Raw genomic sequence first — 20,076 nt, 5'->3', positions numbered from 1 at the left:
AACATGCTTGAAATCTTATCCGGATTCTGATTTGCATCTACAATCGTATGATTTTGGTTGAGGCTTTTTCGACTGTAGCGGAGTAGCTAAATATGACCAAATTGTTATGTTTGAAACGTAAGAGACTGAGTTGTAACACAGCCTATCTGTTAGTGACTAAATATATCATTTACTTAAATATATTTTTTAAATACATGTCGTCAGAAATATTTTTCAATCCTTAATAATATTATTTGTGGGGCTTGTTAGAGCATCCATATCAGATTATCTAAATATAGTTCTTTCTGTAAAATAGGGAACCAATATAAAGAACTAGTCAAAAAATACCTCTACATCAGATTACCGAAACTTTCCCTATTTTAAAGACTTGCTACGGTGGTTGCCTACATCTAGGTAACCACTGTAGCATTACTTAAGAATAAAATATTAATTTCTCTCTCTTCTATGTCATCATCTCTCATCTCTCCTCATCCTCTCTCTCATACAAAAGGTCCACAACGAGATTCCCAAATGGAGACGTCGACGAGGGTGGACTACGACCAGCATAACAAACACGCCGACGGGAAGGTCCTAGGATGACATCAATCCACTCTGATCACAAAGATGATTCAGATAACCACAACCAATGAAGAAGAAAATCCGTGACAAAATCTCTCACAATGGCCAATACCAGAGCCATGACGATTAAAGAAGGTTAAGTACAAAAGGTTAAAGAAATCCAAACTTCGACAAGTAAAGAAACCTAGAGCTGATACTGGAGCCCTAACGATTCGGATCTAATAGAAATCCTCACTGGATTAGACATATATCTCAATCAAGCTCGAGAGAGGGAGTTTGTTGGCGCCAAGATGCTCTGGAGTAGTAGACCCAGAGGCAATGTCGTTGATTGCGTTGGGAAGGATGAATGCAAGAGGAGAGCCAAAAGCACTGCCATGATTGACATTTTTTTTATACTCCCTCCGTCCCAATTTGATTGTCATCCTTTGAAAATCGAACTTTTTAAGGGAACATCATTTAATGCAATTCAACTACACAAAATAACCATGTTATTCCAAATTTGTCCTTATTTATGGTGTTACTTTTTTTCTCTTGGAACTAGGATAATTAATGAAATACAACAATAAAATTGTTAACTAATGAAAAAAGGTGACACTAGTTTTGGAACATCCCAAAATAGAAAGAATGACTAAGAAAAGTGGACGGAGGGAGTAATTATTTTAGATATTTTTAATAAAGTTAATTTATATTAATAGTATAACAAATAGAAAGTAAAGAAATATTATTTTAAATAAAATAGAGAATATGATAGGTAATCTGATGTATTGCTGGTTCGATAGAGAATCTGTAAAATAGGGAACATTGACATTTTATCAGAATTTTAGAGAATATGTTAAGAGAAAGTTATGTAGATACTCTTAGTTACTTTTTTTTTTCTTGAAAAGGTCATACATATGATTGTATTGATTCACCCAATAACCTAGGTAATGGAGACCCGTAGGTAGGTGGGTCACCATAAAGATGGACTAAATAAAAAAATAGAACAACCCAAACACTGAAAACAACCATCGCCGAACACTCTGAATGACACCGGACATCGCCGAACTCCATCAGATAACAAAAATTAAAAGAAAAACAACACACAAATTACACCTTGGATCTACATCAAGGATCTTAGTTTCTCATTGAACAAGAGATGTCGATTTTCCATCAGATCTGAAAAATCTCATCACCATAAATTAAATATATGTCATCGAAGCACACCAAAAACACCGATGATCGAATTCGTGACGGATGGAGGAGATTTAGAGCCGGAGAAGAGAAACCCTATAAAATCTTTATTCAACACAAAATATAAAAAATAACATATCTAGATTAAGAAAGGACATATCTATCCCATGAAAGGAGGAGAAAAAAGTGAAGAGCAGGGGAAGAGGTTTGATCTCTCCTCCTCTATTGTTTTTGGAGATGAGATTTGAGAGGGTTTTTGTTTTTGAGAGAAAAAGGGAAAGAAATGAGAGAAAATCTTTTGTTAGTTACTTGTTTGAAAAAGTGAAATTCATGTGAATTTTTTTGAGCATGAACATTATTTGTACCCCTTTTTTTACTAAGTACACCCCATTAACTTTTTAAAAACATACTAAAGTAAGGTATATTTAATAAAAAATGATGTACAAATAATGTTCATCTTTTTTTAATGAATTGTCACGAGTAAAAGAGGATGTGTGGCAATTTAGAAACTAAATTCAATAAATGTGGCCAATTATTCCTTAGTCATTAACATGGTGATTATAGATGGAGAGGGTGAGCTACACAGTACCAATCACGGGAATGGTTGACCAAAAGCCGCGTGGGGAAGTAACAAACAATAAAGGGTGGCTGATGTTGGCATATTGACTCATCCATGCCATATAGATTGAATGGTTCTCTTGCTTGTTTGTCATTAAAAAAAGAAAAATAATAATGAGTGATATTAGATATAAATGAAAAATGTATATTTAAAATTTGAAAAAGACATGTATTTATCACACATGACATATTATGATTTATTGTAATCAATTCTTAATAATTATCCGTCTTTAGAACACTCGTTATTATACCCTTAAGGAAAAAAAAAAAACCAAAATGTTAGTTCGTATTTTTGTGAAATACTATGCTCTAATAAAGTTAGTTTATTCCTTTTACACGTGTGCAAGAGCCACGGATACGTGTGGATTCATTTTTGTGTTTGCGAAACAACAACGGTTAACGCACCTGACAAAAACTAGACAGAACAAGTCCTCCACGGCTCGCACTGTGAACTCTCTGACAGCACCTTTGAAAAGGAACAAAACGGTTTCAGTTTCTCTGGCTTCTTTCATGTGCCTTTCCCCCTTCTGACTCAGTGAGCAGCTTATGAGTTGAAGGCTTCCTCTACTTTGTATTAGCTTTCTCCAGCGATTCCAATGGAGTCCCTGATTTTGGGGTCCTTTCACAATCCCTCTTTAATCCTCACCGGTATGAGAATTGGGTTTTCATTGTTTTTTATTTTTAATTTAATTTCTTCTTGTAATGTGTATATCGGGATAGCTTTTTTTGTTGTACTTGGTGAATGTATATGTTGAGAATTTCTGATTATTGGAGATGCTGTTAGGTGGGAATTATCGGAGGAGCAAGACTGTCAAGTCAGGTACTTTCCCAAGTATGTAAATCACTCTGTGTTTTTACTCATTTTTCTAAATCATCCACGCCATAAACGCATCGGATGTAATATAAGTGGCTGAAAAAGACATATGAGTGGCCGGCAATTACTGTAATTCATGATTGGTTGGTAGGAAAACTAAGGGAAGAGGGGAAAAATCAAAGTGAAATGTCTTCTTTAAGTACTTATTATTTTTCTAGCATGCATGAAGACACATTGTCCTATTTCCTTAATTGTTTTTCTGTGTTTCCTCCCTATTTAACCAAACAGGGTGTTTAAGGTTTCCCGCTTTGGATGTACGAATGAATGGCATTGTATGTTGTTATTCAATTGAACTTCTGTTATCTGTAGGATGCATTGAGAAGATAAATATATATTATATAGCAATTTTTGAAAATTGGTCCTACTCGGCAGCATTGAAGTTAAGGTGTAAAATTTTTTGTTTGTCATGCATATTTGTTACATATGCAATAGGGTAATTTGTCTTTCCTTTTGTCTTCATAAACATTCAATTCTTCTCTCATCTTAAATTTAGTTATTTTCCCGTGTTGATGGGGTGCCTTCAACTTAACCCAGATGATTTGCTGCTCTCTCTTTCGCGGGTCAAATACTTTTGCTTCTTGCTCTTGATATCAGTTTGGTTCTACATCCAACTTGAGTGATAATTATCCAGTATTCTTGCCATTTATGGTTAATATTTGGATAAATTATTGAAGAAACTATGTAGAATTACTTAATTTTCAGCTATTGAAATTGTTACTTTTTCATCTGCTAATGTAGTTTCTGATGTTTCTGAACTTATTCAAAGTTAGGATCTTCATGTTATAATATTAAATATTTTTACTTATAATTCTTCTTTTTTGGTTCTTGTTCATTTTGTTTTGATCCTTCAGGTTTAATTTAATAGCATTTTCTGTCCAGTACATATTCTCCTTCCCATCCATTGATTATAGTTTTTTTTATTATGTCAAATTTCATATGTCAGGTTGCAGCTCTTTGGACATCCTGGAAAGATGCTACAGTTCGAAGTTTCAGTGCCACCATGTAAAGCATCATTTCAGAAGTCCTGAGAAAAGATTTCAGGGAAAAAGAACATTTTCCGTGAATGCCTCCTCCGGGCGCTCTCTTGAGTCAGAATCAGGCGCTTTCGATCCCAATAGTACCTGGAAATCGGTTAAAAATGCATTAGGTGCTTTTTACCGGTTTTCACGGCCTCACACCATTATAGGCACAGTTAAGTTCAATTAAGTTCAAGTTTAGGGTTGTGGATTCTGCTGAAATTAATTTAAAAAATAGCTGACTACCAGCTTCCTAGGGACATTTAAGTTCAAATGGGATTAGTATACTTTGTCATTTCTGTTTTTTTCCTTTCATAGAAAAGAAGCTCATATTCTTTTTGTTCCACGGCAGGCATTGAGTATAGTATCAGTTTCCCTTCTTGCAGTTGAAAAGATATCAGATCTTTCTCCAATATTTTTCACAGGGGTATTGGAGGTGATGCTCTTGATTTCTTTATCAATTTAAAAGCATCATTGGTACCTTTGTTAACTCTTTCAAATTTGCCAATTTGTCTTTCAGGCCGTGGCTGCTGCCCTCATGATGAATATTTATATTGTTGGTCTAAATCAGTTGTACGATGTTGACATAGACAAGGTAGATTTATGCATGGATCTTATGAATAAGTTCGAAAAAATGCAGAATGGAAACACAATTGTCTTCTGAAAATAGCTGAGGACATACTAAATGCACACAGCCCCCCTGTTGTAACCACTGAAAGCCCAGAATAAATAACTAATCATTCTAGCTGCTTCAGCACTTCACTGTTCTTGTTCTCTCTCACCTGTTTGTATGGGATTAAAAGGGAACATCTCATTTTTACGCACTTGAATATTATTATCCGAAAGAAATGAAAATATATGTGGATTTCTAATTATTCAAAAGTATTTCTTGTTTCGTTACAGGTTAACAAGCCTTATCTTCCGTTGGCATCTGGAGAATTTTCTATTGCGACTGGTTCTATGCTTGTTATATCCTTTTCCATTTTGGTAATTATATGGAGAACAATTCTTCTATATGCTTGAGATCAAAGTATGCACTTGAATTAAAGTTTAGATGATGCAAGGTTTAGAGCACCCGTTATTAATACCCTTAAATGATTATACGTTTATGATGATGATCAAAGAGAAAGATGCTTTGCTGGTTCAAATTTACTTTGATTTGGACAATCTGGGAATTACCTGATCCTATCAGGAAATAGCTTTTTCTTTCCTCAATAAAGTAAACCATTGTTCTTTTCCTTCTTTCTGGGATGTCTACTTTTTGTTGTCTATTTCTTTAAATCCTGTTATCTTTAATTGCAGTCTTAAAATGTTTTGAGCTAAAACCTTAAGAAATTCCCCCTCCCTACCCGCTAAATGACCAGGAACAGTTCAGCAGTAATTTCTACTTTGAAGTGGAGAGGAAGTGACTTATATGGCTTTCATGTGTGTTTGTTGATGTATATATGTGTAACACATTCTTACTTTCTTTCTTGACAGAGCTTTTTGCTTGGGTGGTTTGTTGGATCATGGCCATTAATCGTGGCCCTATCTATAAGTTTCTTTCTTGGAACAGCATATTCAGTCAATGTGAGTTGGTTCTAACAATTTTTTTTACAAGAGGATATTCAATCATTCTTTTGTGCTGGTCAAAAAAAAAAAAAAAAAAAAAAAACAAAGAAGAAAGAAAATCATATTGGTTTTTGTATCCCTTATTTGGTTACATTACAGATACACTACTTTATAATGTTATATATGAATATGTGTGTGCATTTATCTGTTGCTGCATGCTTGATTTTGCATTTGTGTTGTGCAACCTCTGAAAATGTTTTAGTCACAACTCATAGGGCTTTGGTTTTCTGGGCATGTATCTGGGCCCATTGGACCACGGGTGTGCAAGACATTCCCGATTGACAATCTCCCCAACACCGTGTTTTACATGCGAGTTTCTGGAGATTAGCCTTGTTGGTTCGCAGTAAGAACTTTTACCAGTTAGAATGCATTCATACACTTGAATAAGGATTTATCTCTGGAGTTGATTGCTTGGATTAGGCTGTGCAAAGATGGGGCTGAGGGGAAGACTACTTGACATTCCTATGATTACATGCTGGCTAGTTTGGGTTAAGAGAAGCAGTGGATTCTTTTAGGAGGAGGAGACTAGTTAATCAGTTTATAGATAATTGGCTATCTACGGCTAAGTTTTGGTTATCTAGACAATCCAATAAGTTGTTTTAAGTATTTAACCCTAATATAACATAACTAGTGGTGTCCTTTTTGGTTGTTTCCTTCTTTGGGTTTTCTCTTTGTACTCCTTATCTCTAGGTTGCAATATCTTGTGCCCCTTAATAAATTTCTTCTTGTGATCTCATCAAGAAAAGTATGTCTTCCTCATTTACTTGGCAAAAGGCCCTGACATTTCTTTTATTTTGTACAGCTTGTTTTCTTGGGTGCCATTAGAATATTAGTGGGTTTAATGTATGGTCCAACCTTTAGATCATGCCGACTTGTATGATTTCTGAAGGATAAAAGGCGAATTTATTTATCCCGACTTATTTGTGAAAATTTTATCTTATTTCAGTTGCCATTATTGAGATGGAAAAGATTCGCATTAATTGCAGCGATGTGCATCTTAGCCGTTCGGGCGGTGATTGTTCAACTTGCCTTTTATCTGCACATGCAGGTTTCGTCTTGCCCTTTCATATGAAGCTGGAAATTTTCTTGTGTTCTTTTGTCTTTTTTCTTTTTCTTGGTTAATGAGATACACAGCATGAAATACTTTCTTCACATAGATTAGGTTGCCTATGTTTTAACATAGACAAAAGTGTTGAAATATGAAACAGCAGCCCCAAAACATATTTAAATGTGTTGAGTGTCATCATATCAGTTCCTGCAACAGTTTCTGGCGTGGAACCATCAATTGTGTGAGGGGATGCCTTTCTCCTATTTCACTAGTGTAATCTCAATAATTTTTCGGCTTAGCAATAAACAAACGAGCAAGGGCTGGCAGGGGCGTACCAAAATAGAGACGCGTTGTATCGAACCCCAAGTGTAGTGATAAATGTGCAAGGGCATGCTAGGGCGTCCCCGCAAACGACGCGCTACGTTGGCACCCAGATGGGTGAGACATAGGCAAGGGTTCCTGTTATGGACGGTTGAGGGTGAAGAAGCTAGTCCATGATTATAGGATTATAATAGACACTTGGAACATAGGGTCACTTGTAGGTAAATTAACCGAACTAGTTGACAGCATGATTAAATGTAGATTTAACATAATGTGTCTACAGAAAACTAAATAGGTGGGTGAAAACTCTAGAGATTGAAAATACAGTGTTAGAGATGTGTATTTTGTATATTTTAGTCTAGAAGGGTAGTATGGTGTTCTCATCATTCTCTTGTCTATATACTCGTGGAATACTCATTTGTTATACAATACAAGATATACGATTTCATCTTTACATGGTATCGAGCTAGTTTTTTTTTTCTGCAAAATTTTTTTTCGTGTGGTGCGGCACTCTTCTTCTCCGGCGAGCTCTCTGCCGTGTGCCACTGTACTCTCCTTCTTCGACGAGCTCCCTGCCGTGCGCCACTGCTCTCAGCTCCCTCGGCCCAGCTCTCTGCCCTAGTTCCACTGCTCCCAGTTCTCTTGGCACAGCTCATTGCCGTGCACCACTGAACTCTCCTTTCTCTGGCGAGCTCCCTGCCGTGCGTCTTTGCTCTTAGTTCCGCTGTTCTCTGCCCAGTCCAGGTGCTCTCTGCCAGCTCAGTTCTCCCGGCCCAGCTCTCTGCCCTCTGCCACTGCCACGCGCGTCTTCGACCAGCTACTCACATTGTGCTGCCACCACCAGCACTGATCTTGGTGCACCATAGTAACTCTTTGCCTCCTCAGGTGGTATTAGATCTCCTTTGTGACCGGTTTATTGTATCTACTTGTGAGATTTGAGACTATGACCACTTTGGGCAGTGATTTTCCTCCCTTGCCGGGGACTGGTTCCTCCGCCACTCAGCCTTTGTCAACTGCTTCTGTTCCTACGACACTTTCATCCTCATCGACAGTTGTTGGTTTGCTCACCTCTAACCTTCCTCGGGATTTCCTTCCCACTTCGACTGATTTCCGGTTCACTTCTGTCGGTGACTGGCCTACCTGGAGTGCCGCAGTTCGTAATGCCTTGTTTGGCCGTGGGCTCTTATCTTATCTCACGGATGGTCCACCCGATGATTGTTCTGATGATGTTTTAGCTGCTTGGAGTCTTCGGACTAACCGAGTCTCCAGTTATCTGATTGAGTCTCTCGACCTGGCTCTCCGCCCCGATCTGGTTACTCGATCTGCCCATGTTGTTTGGCGGTCTCTTACTGCTCGTTTTGTTGAGCGCAGTGGAGCTCGTCAGTATTCTCTTCTTACTCAAGCTGCTGCTGCTTGTCAGGATGATCGGTCTATCTAGCAGTTCTATCAGCACATGCGTGGTTTTTGGCGTGAGTTGGAGGTCTTTCTCCCTGTTGGCAATCATATTGCTACTGATGTGGTTTTTTGGGATATGCGTCACATGTATGAGTTTCCGATGGCTCTGCGCCACGAGTTTGGTCATTTGGTTGGTCAGCTTATACATCGTGACCCTCCCAGTCTCGAGACTACAGTCGGTGAGTTAGTTGTAAAGGAGACTCGTCTTCGCCTCCTAGGTGGTATTAGGCCACCTCCAGCACCCTCTAGCTTCCCTGGTGTTCTTGCTGCGGCCCCCTCTGGTATTTCCACAGCTCCTTCACCTTCATCTGGTCGTCCTACTTGCACTAATTGCATGCGGCCAAGTCATATTGTGGATGACTGTTCGAAGCTCCACCCCGAGCGTCGTGTTGGACCTCGTGGTCGTGGGCGTGGCCGTCGTGCCTCCACTACCATTTCTGCGGCTGTTACTCGTGCACTTTCTTCTCCTGCTCCTGCTATGCCTCCTATTGATTTTCAGCAGTTCCAGCAATATCAACAGCATCTTGAGCAAATGACTGCTCCCTCTAGCATTGGTAGCACTCTTGCACCCTTTGCTTTCTCAGCCACTGGTATGTCTAGTACTTGGATTTTCGACTCTGGGGCTCTCATCATATGACATCTGATGCTTCACTGTTGACTGATTGTAGTCCCGCACCTTACACTGTTGATGGTTCTCCATTGAGAGTCTGTCAGGCTGGCTCTATTACCACCACCTCAGCTTGTCGTGTGCAGGATCCGTTTACTAGCCGGGTGATTGGCAGTGGTCGTAGAGTGGGTGGTCTGTATCATCTCCAGTCTCTCCACCTTCCCTCATCACGTCCCAGTTTTTGCGGTCTTGCCTCTCCTACTCCCGATATCTGGCATAGACGATTAGGTCATATTTCTGAGTCGCGACTGAAGAGTCTCTCCCTGTCTGGAGCTCTCGGTCGTAGTTCCTTTTCTGCTTTGAGTCCTTTTCTTGGTTGTAAGCTTGCTAAAGCTACGACACTTCCCTTTTCCCCCAGTGTATCCCAAACTTCTAGTGCTTTTGATCTATTACATTTCGATATTTGGGGCCCTGCACCTCTCCCTTCTATTTGTGGTTATCGTTATTATGTTTCCTTTATTGATGACTTTACTCGCTATACTTGGGTATATCTCTTATAGCATCGCTATGAGATTTTTGCTGCGTATGAACGCTTTACCACTATGATTTTCACTCAGTTCGGTCATCGCATCAAGACGATTCGCTCTGATTGTGCTCTTGAGTACTTGTCTTCTAGTATGTGTGCGTTGCTCTCCTCTCACGGTACCATTTTTCAGCACTCATGTCCTCATACACCTGAGCAGAATGGTGTTGCTAACAGGAAGCATCGACACATTCTAGAGACTACTCGGGGGCTTCTCCTTTCGGCTTCTGTGCCTCGTTCTTACTGGGCTAAGGCTGTTCTTACTTCAGCCAATCTCATCAACATTACTCCCTCTTCAGTTCTCCCTGGTCGTATCTCTCCTCATGAGCGGCTCTTCAGGTCCCCACCTGACTACTCTCGTCTTCGTACATTTGGCTGCACTTGTTTTTTCCTATTACCTCCTCCTGAGCATTCCAAATTGTCCTCTGTTTCTGTCAAATGTGTTCTCATCGGTATCAGTTTTGAACACAAGGGTTATTGTTGCTACGATCCCTTGACTCGGCGGGCGCGTCCGTATCTCTCGTTATGTCTCCATTCTTGAGGATGTTCCTTATTTCTCCTTGACATCTCAGGATCTTATCTTTCTTAAGCTTCCGCCCTTACCCACTCCCGACATTTCTACTCCTTCTCCTCCTGTTTCCTCTACATCCATTCTAGATATTCCCATTTCTTCCACTCCCTCGGATTCTGCTCCTATTGAGCCTGATCCTCCATCTTCCTCGTCCTCTGTTGCACATGATCACATTCCCACTGTACCTGATCCTCCATCTCCATCGTCCTCCTCAACTGATATTGTTCCTCCTTCTCCTTCATCTGGTGTTACTCCTTATCCTCTTCACTACACCTGTGATCTTGACTATGTCCCATCTGCTAGTCTTGATACTACCTCATCCTTCTCGACCACCTGTACATCCTCTGCTAGTACGGATTCTCCTGCACCTTGCTATCCTCAGTGCGAGCGAAGTCCTGTGGAGAGGTATGGTTCTAGTTCTGTTTCCACTTATGCTCCACAGGTTACTGCTTTTCTTACTGCTCTTCATTCGGAGTATGAGCCTAGTACATACAGTGAGGTATCTCAGTCAGTTCAGTGGCAGCAGGCTATTGCAGAGGAGTTTGAGGCTTTTCGGGAGACTCGGACGTGGGATGTGGTTCCTCTTCCTGCTGGTGTTAGGCCTATCGGCTGCAAATGGATTTACCGGGTCAAACGTCGACCTGATGGGTCCATTGAGCGCAATAAGGCTCGTCTTGTAGCTAGAGGTTTTTCTCAGGTGCATGGTACTGATTATGATGAGACCTTTGTTTCAGTTGCTTAGATGACTATAGTTCGCACTTTATTGGCAGTTGTGGCAGTTAGTCAGTGGCCTCTTCTTTAGATGGATGTGAAGAATGCATTTCTCAATGGTGATCCTTCAGAGATTGTTTACATGCAACCCCCTCCCGAACTTCGGACTCCTCCTCAGCATGTTTGTCGCATTCGTCGGGCTATCTATGGTCTCAAACAAGCCCCTCGGGCTTGGTTTGAGCGGTTTCGTCAGGTGGTGACTCAGGCTGGCTTTACTGAGAGTTCTCACGATCACTCTCTATTTGTTCGGTCATCCCCTCAAGGGCGGGAGATTCTGCTGTTGTATGTGGATGATATGATCATTACAGGTGATGATACCGCCGCCATTCAGAATCTTCAGTGACACCTTCAGTCTCAGTTCCGGATGAAAGATCTTGGATCTCTCAGGTATTTTCTTGGTATTGAGATTACTCGTTCTGCTCATGGCATTCTGTTGTCCCAGCAGAAGTATCTCTCCGACATCCTCAGTCGGGCTGCTCTCTCAGATACTCGCAGTGTTGACACTTCTCTTGAGCTTAATGTGAAGCTCCGTTCGATTGATGTCAGCCTCTTCCTGATCCGACTCGTTACAGGCAGATAGTTGGTCAGCTTGTGTACCTATGCATCACTCGTCCGGATATTGCTCATGCTGTGAGTATTGTGAGTCAGTTTATGTCTGCTCCCAACTTAGTTCACTATGGTGCTCTCCTCCGGATTCTTAGGTATCTCAGTGGGACTATGACTCGGTCCTTGTTCTTATCATCATCCTCACCCCTCACTCTTCAGGCATACTCAGATGCTGATTGGGCAGGTGATCCTACTTCTCGTCGCTCTATTACAGGCTACTGTGTGTTTCTTGGTAATTCTCTCATATCTTGGCGCAGCAAGAAACAGAATGTAGTCTCTCTTTCTTCTTTCTAGCACTGAGGCGGAATATCGTGCTATGGCCACTACAGCTAAGGAGATTGTTCATCTCCGTCATCTGCTTAGTCACTTGGGTGTCCATATTTCTGGACCAACACCGATGCATTGTGACAACAGGAGTGCTATCCATATTGCCAGCAATCTTATTTTTCACGAGAGGACGAAACACATTGAGATTGATTGTCACTTTGTTCGTGAGCAGTTTTTATCGGACGTTCTCTCCTTGCCTTTCACTTATTCTGCTGCACAGTTGGCAGATTTCTTCACGAAGTCTCACACTGTTTCTCGTCATCAACTTCTCATTGGCAAACTCTCGATGTTTGACCCACCTTGAGTTTGCGCGGGGAGGGGGGGTGTTAGAGATGTGTATTTTGTATATTTTAGTCTAGAAGGGTAGTATGGTCTTCTCATCATTCTCATGTCTATATACTCATGTAATACTCATTTGTTATACAATACAAGATATACGATTTCATCTTTACATACAGGTTATAAATTATTGAAAAATCTAGAACCTGCAAACACGAATTATAAATTATAGTACACTGGAAGGTTAGAAATAGAAATTGGGTAGGTTATGGTATTAGATAGCGAACTAAAAGTAGATGTTCTAGATATCACAAGAAAAGGCGATATGATCTTAAGGGCTAAATTAGTGCTAGAGAAGGAGGTAATTAATGTTGTAAGTGTTTACACCCTGCCAATAGGATTACAGGAAAATACAAACAAACAATTTTGGGAGGTTAAGATGGTATAAACATGTTCAATGTAGCGATAGTGGTACGGTGGTAAGGGGAATCGTGATAATTTCTATATGAGAGAGTAGGAAGCGAAGAGAGAGACCTAAAAAGACATGACTTGAAGTATTAAGGAAAAATATGGATTCAATATAAGTTAATTAAATTATGATTCTAAACTTTTGGGATAAGGGTTCGGAAGATGATGATGATGAATCTCAATAATTTTACTCATTCAATTGAGACCTTAAAACTCAATTAAATGAATACACGTAGTGGTCAACAGTGTTTGGCATGCTGCTATGTCAATCTGCTCAAGTATCAGCTTTGAAGCTTTTTATTTGTAGATATCTTAAATGTCTCAATATTTATACATGTCAATACTTTCAGATCCACGTCTTTAGAAGGCCACCTGTCTTTTCAAGGGCTCTTATCTTTGCAACTGCGTTCATGAGCTTCTTTTCTGTTGTCATAGCACTATTCAAGGTAAATATTTATTGTTGTTCTCTTTAATAATGGTGGAGATACAGAGGGAGAGGGATTATTAAACTTTGTTTTGCACATATTCTGCACTTCGTTTTTTGCATGATAATAAATAGAGCATGTTCTATCTTTACATCAACCTGAAATTTTAACAGGATATACCTGATATTGATGGAGATAAGATATTTGGCATTCAATCATTTACAGTACGCTTGGGTCAGAAGCGGGTAAGATTACATTTTTTACGCATCCCGTAATTCTTGTGCTAGCCTTTGGTTTTTAACATGCTCTAGTTGTGCTTCCTTACCGTGCACAGGTATTCTGGATCTGTATTTCACTACTTGAAATTGCTTATGGTGTTGCCATATTAGTTGGAGGTGCATCCCTGTTTGATTGGAGTAAATATATCACGGTAATGACTTCAATTTCCTTTACTCTACTATATACCTCATCAGGGAATGCATGCATAGATTGTCACTCTAGTGAGACTCCCCAGATTTGCCGCCCTAGAACTATGTTTCTGAGATGCTCTTAAGTCTCCTAACTTGGCATTGTTGATCTTATTAACACAAGTGTGCTCTACAACGGTTTCGGAAACTACTTTGTCCAATTAGATTATTGTAGCTCTGTAGGTCAGCAGTGGTGTTATGTATTGACCTTATTTGATTGAGAAATTTCTCAAAAATCTCAGTTGACATATATAATTTTTTTCAAAAACTCTGGTTTGATTATTTGAAATAAGAACTTTTTTAGTCTCCTTTTAAAGGTGAAAGTTTATATTTTAAGTTTTACTTGTTTATGTTCATTTCCATGAAGAATGATCACTTGTTATGATTTGTTCAATTGACTTCATTTAGGTATTGGGTCACTCTATCTTGGCTTTCGTACTATGGAACCGTGCCAAGTCTGTCGACCTGAAGAGCAAAGCTGAAATAACCTCATGCTATATGTTTATTTGGAAGGTAACCTTTTCGCTCTTGGCTTTATGTTCATATTCAGCATCAAAAAGCTTTAATAGTCGTTAGCATTCTCTGGAGCCATTTAGCTGCAGCTTTCATCATGCAAAGTCAATTTTCTTACTCTACCGAATGCAAACACCGTTTCTCGTAGGCTTACTTTTAGACAACAATTAGTGTTTTGTAGTTGCTGAAAAGTTTGGTTTTGTGAATTGGTTTTGCTTCCTAAAACCAACTTAAATTATTTCGATGGTTCGTTAAACTTTTGTTTCCATTAATGATGTGTTGTTTTTGCTTTTGCAGCTCTTCTATGCTGAGTACCTGCTAATACCATTTGTAAGGTGAACATGTAGAACAACTTCTTTGAGAACCTCCTAAATGTTGTTCTGATAAAATTGTCTTTCATTGTTTGAATGTGCTTAATCCCAGGGAAAAAGTGAATTCTCTATTTCCTTTTCATTTTGGTAAATACCAAAAACTAATCTGGCTTTAAAACCATGAGAAAAATGCTATTACCTTTTTTCATTACCGCATCAAATCGTTTATCGTTGGTGTGAATTTTTTTCTCACAATGTCATTTATTTATACCTGGTTAGAATCAAAACTACTTGTTTGTTTTGAGCTTAAAAAATTGGGTTGAGTGACACAGCCAAGTGTTGAAACGTGAAAGGTCTTAACAATGTTTGTCTAGTTTATTCCTCAATGTCTAAATGATTATTGATTATTGACTTATGTTATAGAAAAACCTAGCTTCGTGGCCCATTATGGCCCATAGAATAGAAGGTTTAACAGCTTAAGAAAAAAAGAATGGTGCATACTAATAATCCTTAAAAGGAAAAAAAAAAAAAAACAAGAAGCAGAACAAAATATGCTCCTTGTCGACATGGTGAGATAAGCATATTCTTTCATGTATCTATTAATTACATAATAAAAAAAAATATTAATTACATAATATTATATAGGGGCAATTTACAATAGGTCCACAATTAGAAAGACTTGTTCAAATAAGGACAATAAAAAATAATAATTATAAGGATATAGTTGATTAAATGATAAAGATGTCTCTTTTCTTTTTTTTTCAACAAAATTTCAAAATAATTTCTCTCCCAAAACACATGACGAAATTTAGAAAAAATTACATATTCTTAATCAATGTGGAAACTCTTTCAAACAAAATCAATGATCGATATATTCTAAGATTAAAAAAATATCGCATGTAAATTTAATTTCTGCAATGAATTTGTCAACACTATATGTAATTTATTTGCACTGCAATGAATTTATTTGCACTACATATTATTTATCTACATTACATGTTTAAATTTCACAAATCAAAGACACAAAATTAAGTCATTCCTAGATGGGGAAAAAAACACAACAAAATATGAAAACATTAACAAAAATTTATCTATAGCGCACACTTTGATCCTCGATTTTACCTATAAAATGTTCGAATCTCCATATATGTCTTAGATACAAAAATGTGGGTATTTGAGTTTTCTTTCGAACACCATAAAAATCGTTTCAATCAAAGCTCAAATAAGTGAGTTACGGCTGTTCGAATACACTAATGTCATAATACAACTCTGATTCGTAAACTTTGAACCTATATTTGACTCATAAAATGTTCGAATCTCCAAATTAATATTACACACAAATCTGTGGGTTTTGTAGTCTTATTTTGAAAAACACCAAGATCGTCTCAATCGAAACTCAAACAAGTGAGTTATGATTGTCCGAGCACACTGGTGTCAGAAATATAGCTCTGATTCGTAGACTTTGAGCCTAGATTTGACCCATACAATGTTCAAATCTCCAAATGAATATTGGACACAAATTTGTTGTCTTTGAGTCTTCTTTTGAACGCCATAAAAATCGTCTCAATCAAAGCTTAAACAAGTAAGTTATGACTGTCCGACCACACTGATTGCGAACACACTAATGTCAGAAACATAGCTTCGATGCACAAACTTTGAGTCTCGATTTGACATTTGAAATGTTCGAATCTAGAAAAATATATTAGAAATTATTATTTTGATATTTGAGTCTTCTTTCTATCGCCAAAACATCATCTCAATTAGAGTTCAAACGAGTGAGTTATGACTGTCCAAACACACTAACGGTAGAAAAATATTTGATTGTTGAAATTTAGAAGTAAAACAATAGTTGAGGGTAGTATCGTCAATAAAAAAAAAGTTTTAAATATTTTGTCCTTGATGGAGTAAATCTTATTCACTTATGGACCTTATGGGATGAAAAAAATTAGAGCGAACCTATTGAAATAAAAATTTGATTTGAGGGACATGTAACTAATTAATCCTCTACCCTTTTTCTATGTTGTATAGTGCCATTGTGTTAACAGTGAGATTTTGAGAGGTTTGTTGATTTGTTCTTTGTTAATTGTTGTACAGATTACAAAATATGTGTATTGTGTAGTTGTGTACACTGTCTCATTATTTAAACCTCTCAAAAAATGTGTATTGTGTTATTGTATTACAATGTAATCTATTAAATAAAAAGGTCGGGTGTACCCGTCACCTAACCCATCAACAAACCGACAGTGTCGGTTGGCAACCATTATCCAACTCACAAAGTCGGGTAAGGTAATGGTTTTGCATTTCAGTCAAGGTCGGTTGGTCCGGTCAGGTCGGTTAGATTATCTGTCAATAATCAATCGACCCGACCCATGGTAAACTATACTTAGAATAGAGTTTTTACCCTCTCTCCTACAGTCAAAATACTTATTTACGCTTGCAAAATCGATTCCCATTGGTTACAATTGATAATACCATACCAAAAACTTTCTTTCAAATATATTCTCAGATGTGAAAGGTCGCGACACCTATCCGGACAGCTCATAGGAGGTGTCTCCACAAAAATTCTTTAAACCCTCCAAAAGTTTGAAAAGACCGTGGCTATCATGTCTATGGCCAAAAGGTTTGGGTTGGACAATGGCTGAGATTCTCCAAAAGAATTCTTCCCTCCACTGGTCCGTCAAAGGTGCATGCCATTCATGATTCTCTAGAAAAGGTAGCTATTCTGTTTTGAATGAATTATTCTCCAAATTACTAACCTTAAGAGTATCTCTCTTGTATCTTTTGCAGATTGATTATGATTCCTTTCATTCTCAAGCACCTCCTCTTCCCAAGAAGGAGAAAAGTACCCCATCTGCCACTCCTCCACGGGCTATTGATGTCCAAGGCTTCTTGGCTAAGCTGGCTAGCTGGACTCCAATCTCAATTCTTCGAACTCTAGATGTTGGGGCTTCAAGTTCTGCTGGCCTTGAACCCCTTTTTGAAGAGAGAATAACTACAGTAAAGAAGCTCCTGAAGATTCTGAGCGCTACTAAGCCTCAGACCTCTCCTCACCATTCAATGTTAAACAATCTAAAGATTGCAATGAAGAGACTCTACAGGCTTTAGACTTGTCTGACTTTGTTCATGGAAGGCTCCTAACTTCCAAAAACGATCTTCCCATTCTCATCTCTAACTTCAGTAGCACCAGGACTCACCTTTCAAAATTAAATGCTGAAGAAGAGAAATGTGAGGAGTTTGATACTAAACTTCAAAGTCTGGGCAATGAGTTGTAGTCTTCTTCAGTTGCTGAGGAAGAGAAACGGAGGACCATTGAGGAGTTCAAACAAAGAATTATCACCCTCCAAGCTGAAGTAAGGCTGCATGAAAGGATTTTGGCTGGTATTTCTCAGAAGAATGCTTTGACCTTCAAATATTCTGAGGCTATGTATGCTCAAGTATCCAAGCTAGATGATCATACAGCTACGATCGCTAATGAAAAGTCCTTCATTGAGGTGAACACTGCAGCTGCCATCGCCAAATAGGACCATCTGAAGGACATTTGTGCTGAGTTGAATTTTTCTTCTGAAGAAGTTTCTCCTTCTACTGCTACCGTGTTGGCTGATGTGTCGCTTGCTGGTAATGAGGCTGCTAAGGATGCGTCTGGATGTCCTGCTTGATAAACCCCTGACATTGCTGAATTACTGAAATCTAATGTCTTATTCCCCCTGTTTTTGTTTTCCCTAGGTTTTCGCATAGGTTCACTTGAATTCTCCTGGTAACTTATTGGCTTTTATGTTTTTTTGTTTTGGGCTTTTTGGTGGTGTATTTTTGGATATTTGCCAACTTTTTCTGAATGGTTAATGGTAGCTTCTGTTGTTGTCCTTTTTGATGTCTTGTAGGCCTAAAGAGCTTTTGAAAGTGCCTTATGCCAAGTCCTCGGCCTATTCTCCATCATTCTCTTAATAATATTCTTCTACACTTTGTTAGTAGACTCTGTTTGGCCATTGCCTTGAGCATAATATGGTGTAGAATGTGAAATTTCAAAAATCATACTTCAAGGCAAAAGCTTGATTATGTGAATGATGCTCTCCTTGATGACCTTTATCATGTCCTACTGAGTTACAAATTTGAGTGGAAAGGCCTCCATCCATTTTGTGAAGTAATTTGTGGCTACTATGATGAAATGACGTCCTTCGTTTGAAGGTGGAAAGATTTTCCCAATGAGATCCATAGCCTATCCGTTGAATGGCCTTGGTTTCACAACTGTTTGCATGACAGTAGCTGGTTCATGTTGAATATGTCTGTGTATCTAAAAAAGGCTGGCATCCCTTGGAGTATTGAATGCAATCTACCAAGATAGAAGGCCAATAGTAGCCATACATTCTAATAAGCCACCTCATTTTTCTACCTTTTTTATGAGCTCTGCAAACTCCTTCATGTACTTCCGCCATGATCTTCATAGATTCCTCCTGACTCCGATATCTCAGGAGTAAATCATCTTCTAGGCTCTTCTTGTAAAGTTCTCCATCCATCAGCATGTAGTTGACTGCTATCCTTCTGGTCTTTTGGTATGCCTTCAAGTTTTTACACTTCAGGAACTAGATCACAGGATGTTTTCCATCTTACTCTGAAATCTCCACATAAAATGCATCCTGTGTATTGTGATGGTTTTGTCATAGGCTCTTTGAGGAATGTTGACTCATGTGGCCACCTGTGGAAGCTCGTTTGCTTCTGTATTGAATCTCCTTGCAACATGAGATACAATTGTATTATCAAAGTCTTTTAGAAGCTGCTTGGTTGCCATGTAATAAGGTGCAAGGTCTGAACTATAACATCTGTAAGTGCCTTCCAAGTGATTGATCACCAATTGGGAATCTCCAAAGACTTCAATATTTTACGTGCCTAGCTCTCTGATGACCTTCAGTCCAATGATGACTGCTTCATACTCTACCTGTTATTAGTACAATCAAAATCAAATTGAAAGGACATAAAAGTTTTCTGACCTTTAGGAGAAATTATAACAATATCACATCCTCACACAAAGTTTGTTCTGGATCCATCAAACAGGAGCGCCCATGGAGTATAGAATATTGGGCTTGTCCCTTTACTGCCTTTTGAGATACATATTGGAAAGGAAACTCTATTAGAGCGATAGACCAATTCCCAATTCTTCCCCTAATAATCGGTCTGGACAACAAATATTTGATGAGGTCAGTCATGCATAGGAGCAAAACTGTGACTGACAGCATGTAGTGTCTGAGCTTGGTAGCAGCAAAGAACAAACTTAAGCAAATCTTTTCAATAGGAGAGTATCTCTGTTCTATAGGAGATAGATGTTTGCTGAGCTACTCTTTGCCATTCTCGTTGTCTTGAGCTAGAAGACAACCAATATAATCGTCTATTGCTAAGATATAAAGCTTCAACGCCTTCTCAGGAGGAAGAGGAGTAAGGATAGGAGGTCTTGCTAGATAGTCCTTGATCTTTGGAAAGCTTGCTGA

General features: G+C 38.7%; 1 protein-coding gene across 2 annotated transcripts; it reads left to right on the top strand.

Annotated features, from left to right (window-relative positions):
- The first annotated feature begins 2,747 nt into the window (after positions 1–2,747).
- Positions 2,748–14,827, top strand: LOC119992541 (homogentisate phytyltransferase 1, chloroplastic-like). Of its 2 annotated transcripts, none has more exons than XM_038839282.1 (13): positions 2,748–2,994; positions 3,131–3,166; positions 4,164–4,411; positions 4,589–4,672; positions 4,757–4,831; positions 5,140–5,223; positions 5,716–5,805; positions 6,794–6,895; positions 13,234–13,329; positions 13,482–13,553; positions 13,643–13,738; positions 14,184–14,288; positions 14,586–14,827. In XM_038839282.1, exons 1-13 carry the CDS (start codon positions 2,943–2,945, stop codon positions 14,625–14,627), a joined length of 1,182 nt encoding a protein of 393 aa, XP_038695210.1. In that variant the 5' UTR covers positions 2,748–2,942; the 3' UTR covers positions 14,628–14,827. The 2 variants fall into 2 exon arrangements, with proteins under 2 accessions (XP_038695210.1, XP_038695209.1); XM_038839281.1 differs by having other exon boundaries at positions 3,131–3,178.
- The last annotated feature ends 5,249 nt before the right edge of the window (positions 14,828–20,076 follow it).

Source organism: Tripterygium wilfordii, chromosome 23, assembly GCF_013401445.1.
Source record: "Tripterygium wilfordii isolate XIE 37 chromosome 23, ASM1340144v1, whole genome shotgun sequence".
Taxonomy (NCBI): Eukaryota; Viridiplantae; Streptophyta; class Magnoliopsida; order Celastrales; family Celastraceae; genus Tripterygium; species Tripterygium wilfordii.
The sequence above is the reverse complement of the archived record's forward strand: the minus strand, read 5'-3'. Positions and strand labels throughout refer to the sequence as shown.

Coding starts and splice junctions, on each gene's coding strand:
- LOC119992541 (XM_038839281.1), top strand. CDS start 2,943: ATGGAGTCCCTGATTTTGGGGTCCTTTCACAATCCCTCTTTAATCCTC. Junction 13,330..13,481: donor TTGTCATAGCACTATTCAAG/GTAAATATTTAT, acceptor AAATTTTAACAG/GATATACCTGATATTGATGG. Junction 13,739..14,183: donor ATTGGAGTAAATATATCACG/GTAATGACTTCA, acceptor GACTTCATTTAG/GTATTGGGTCACTCTATCTT.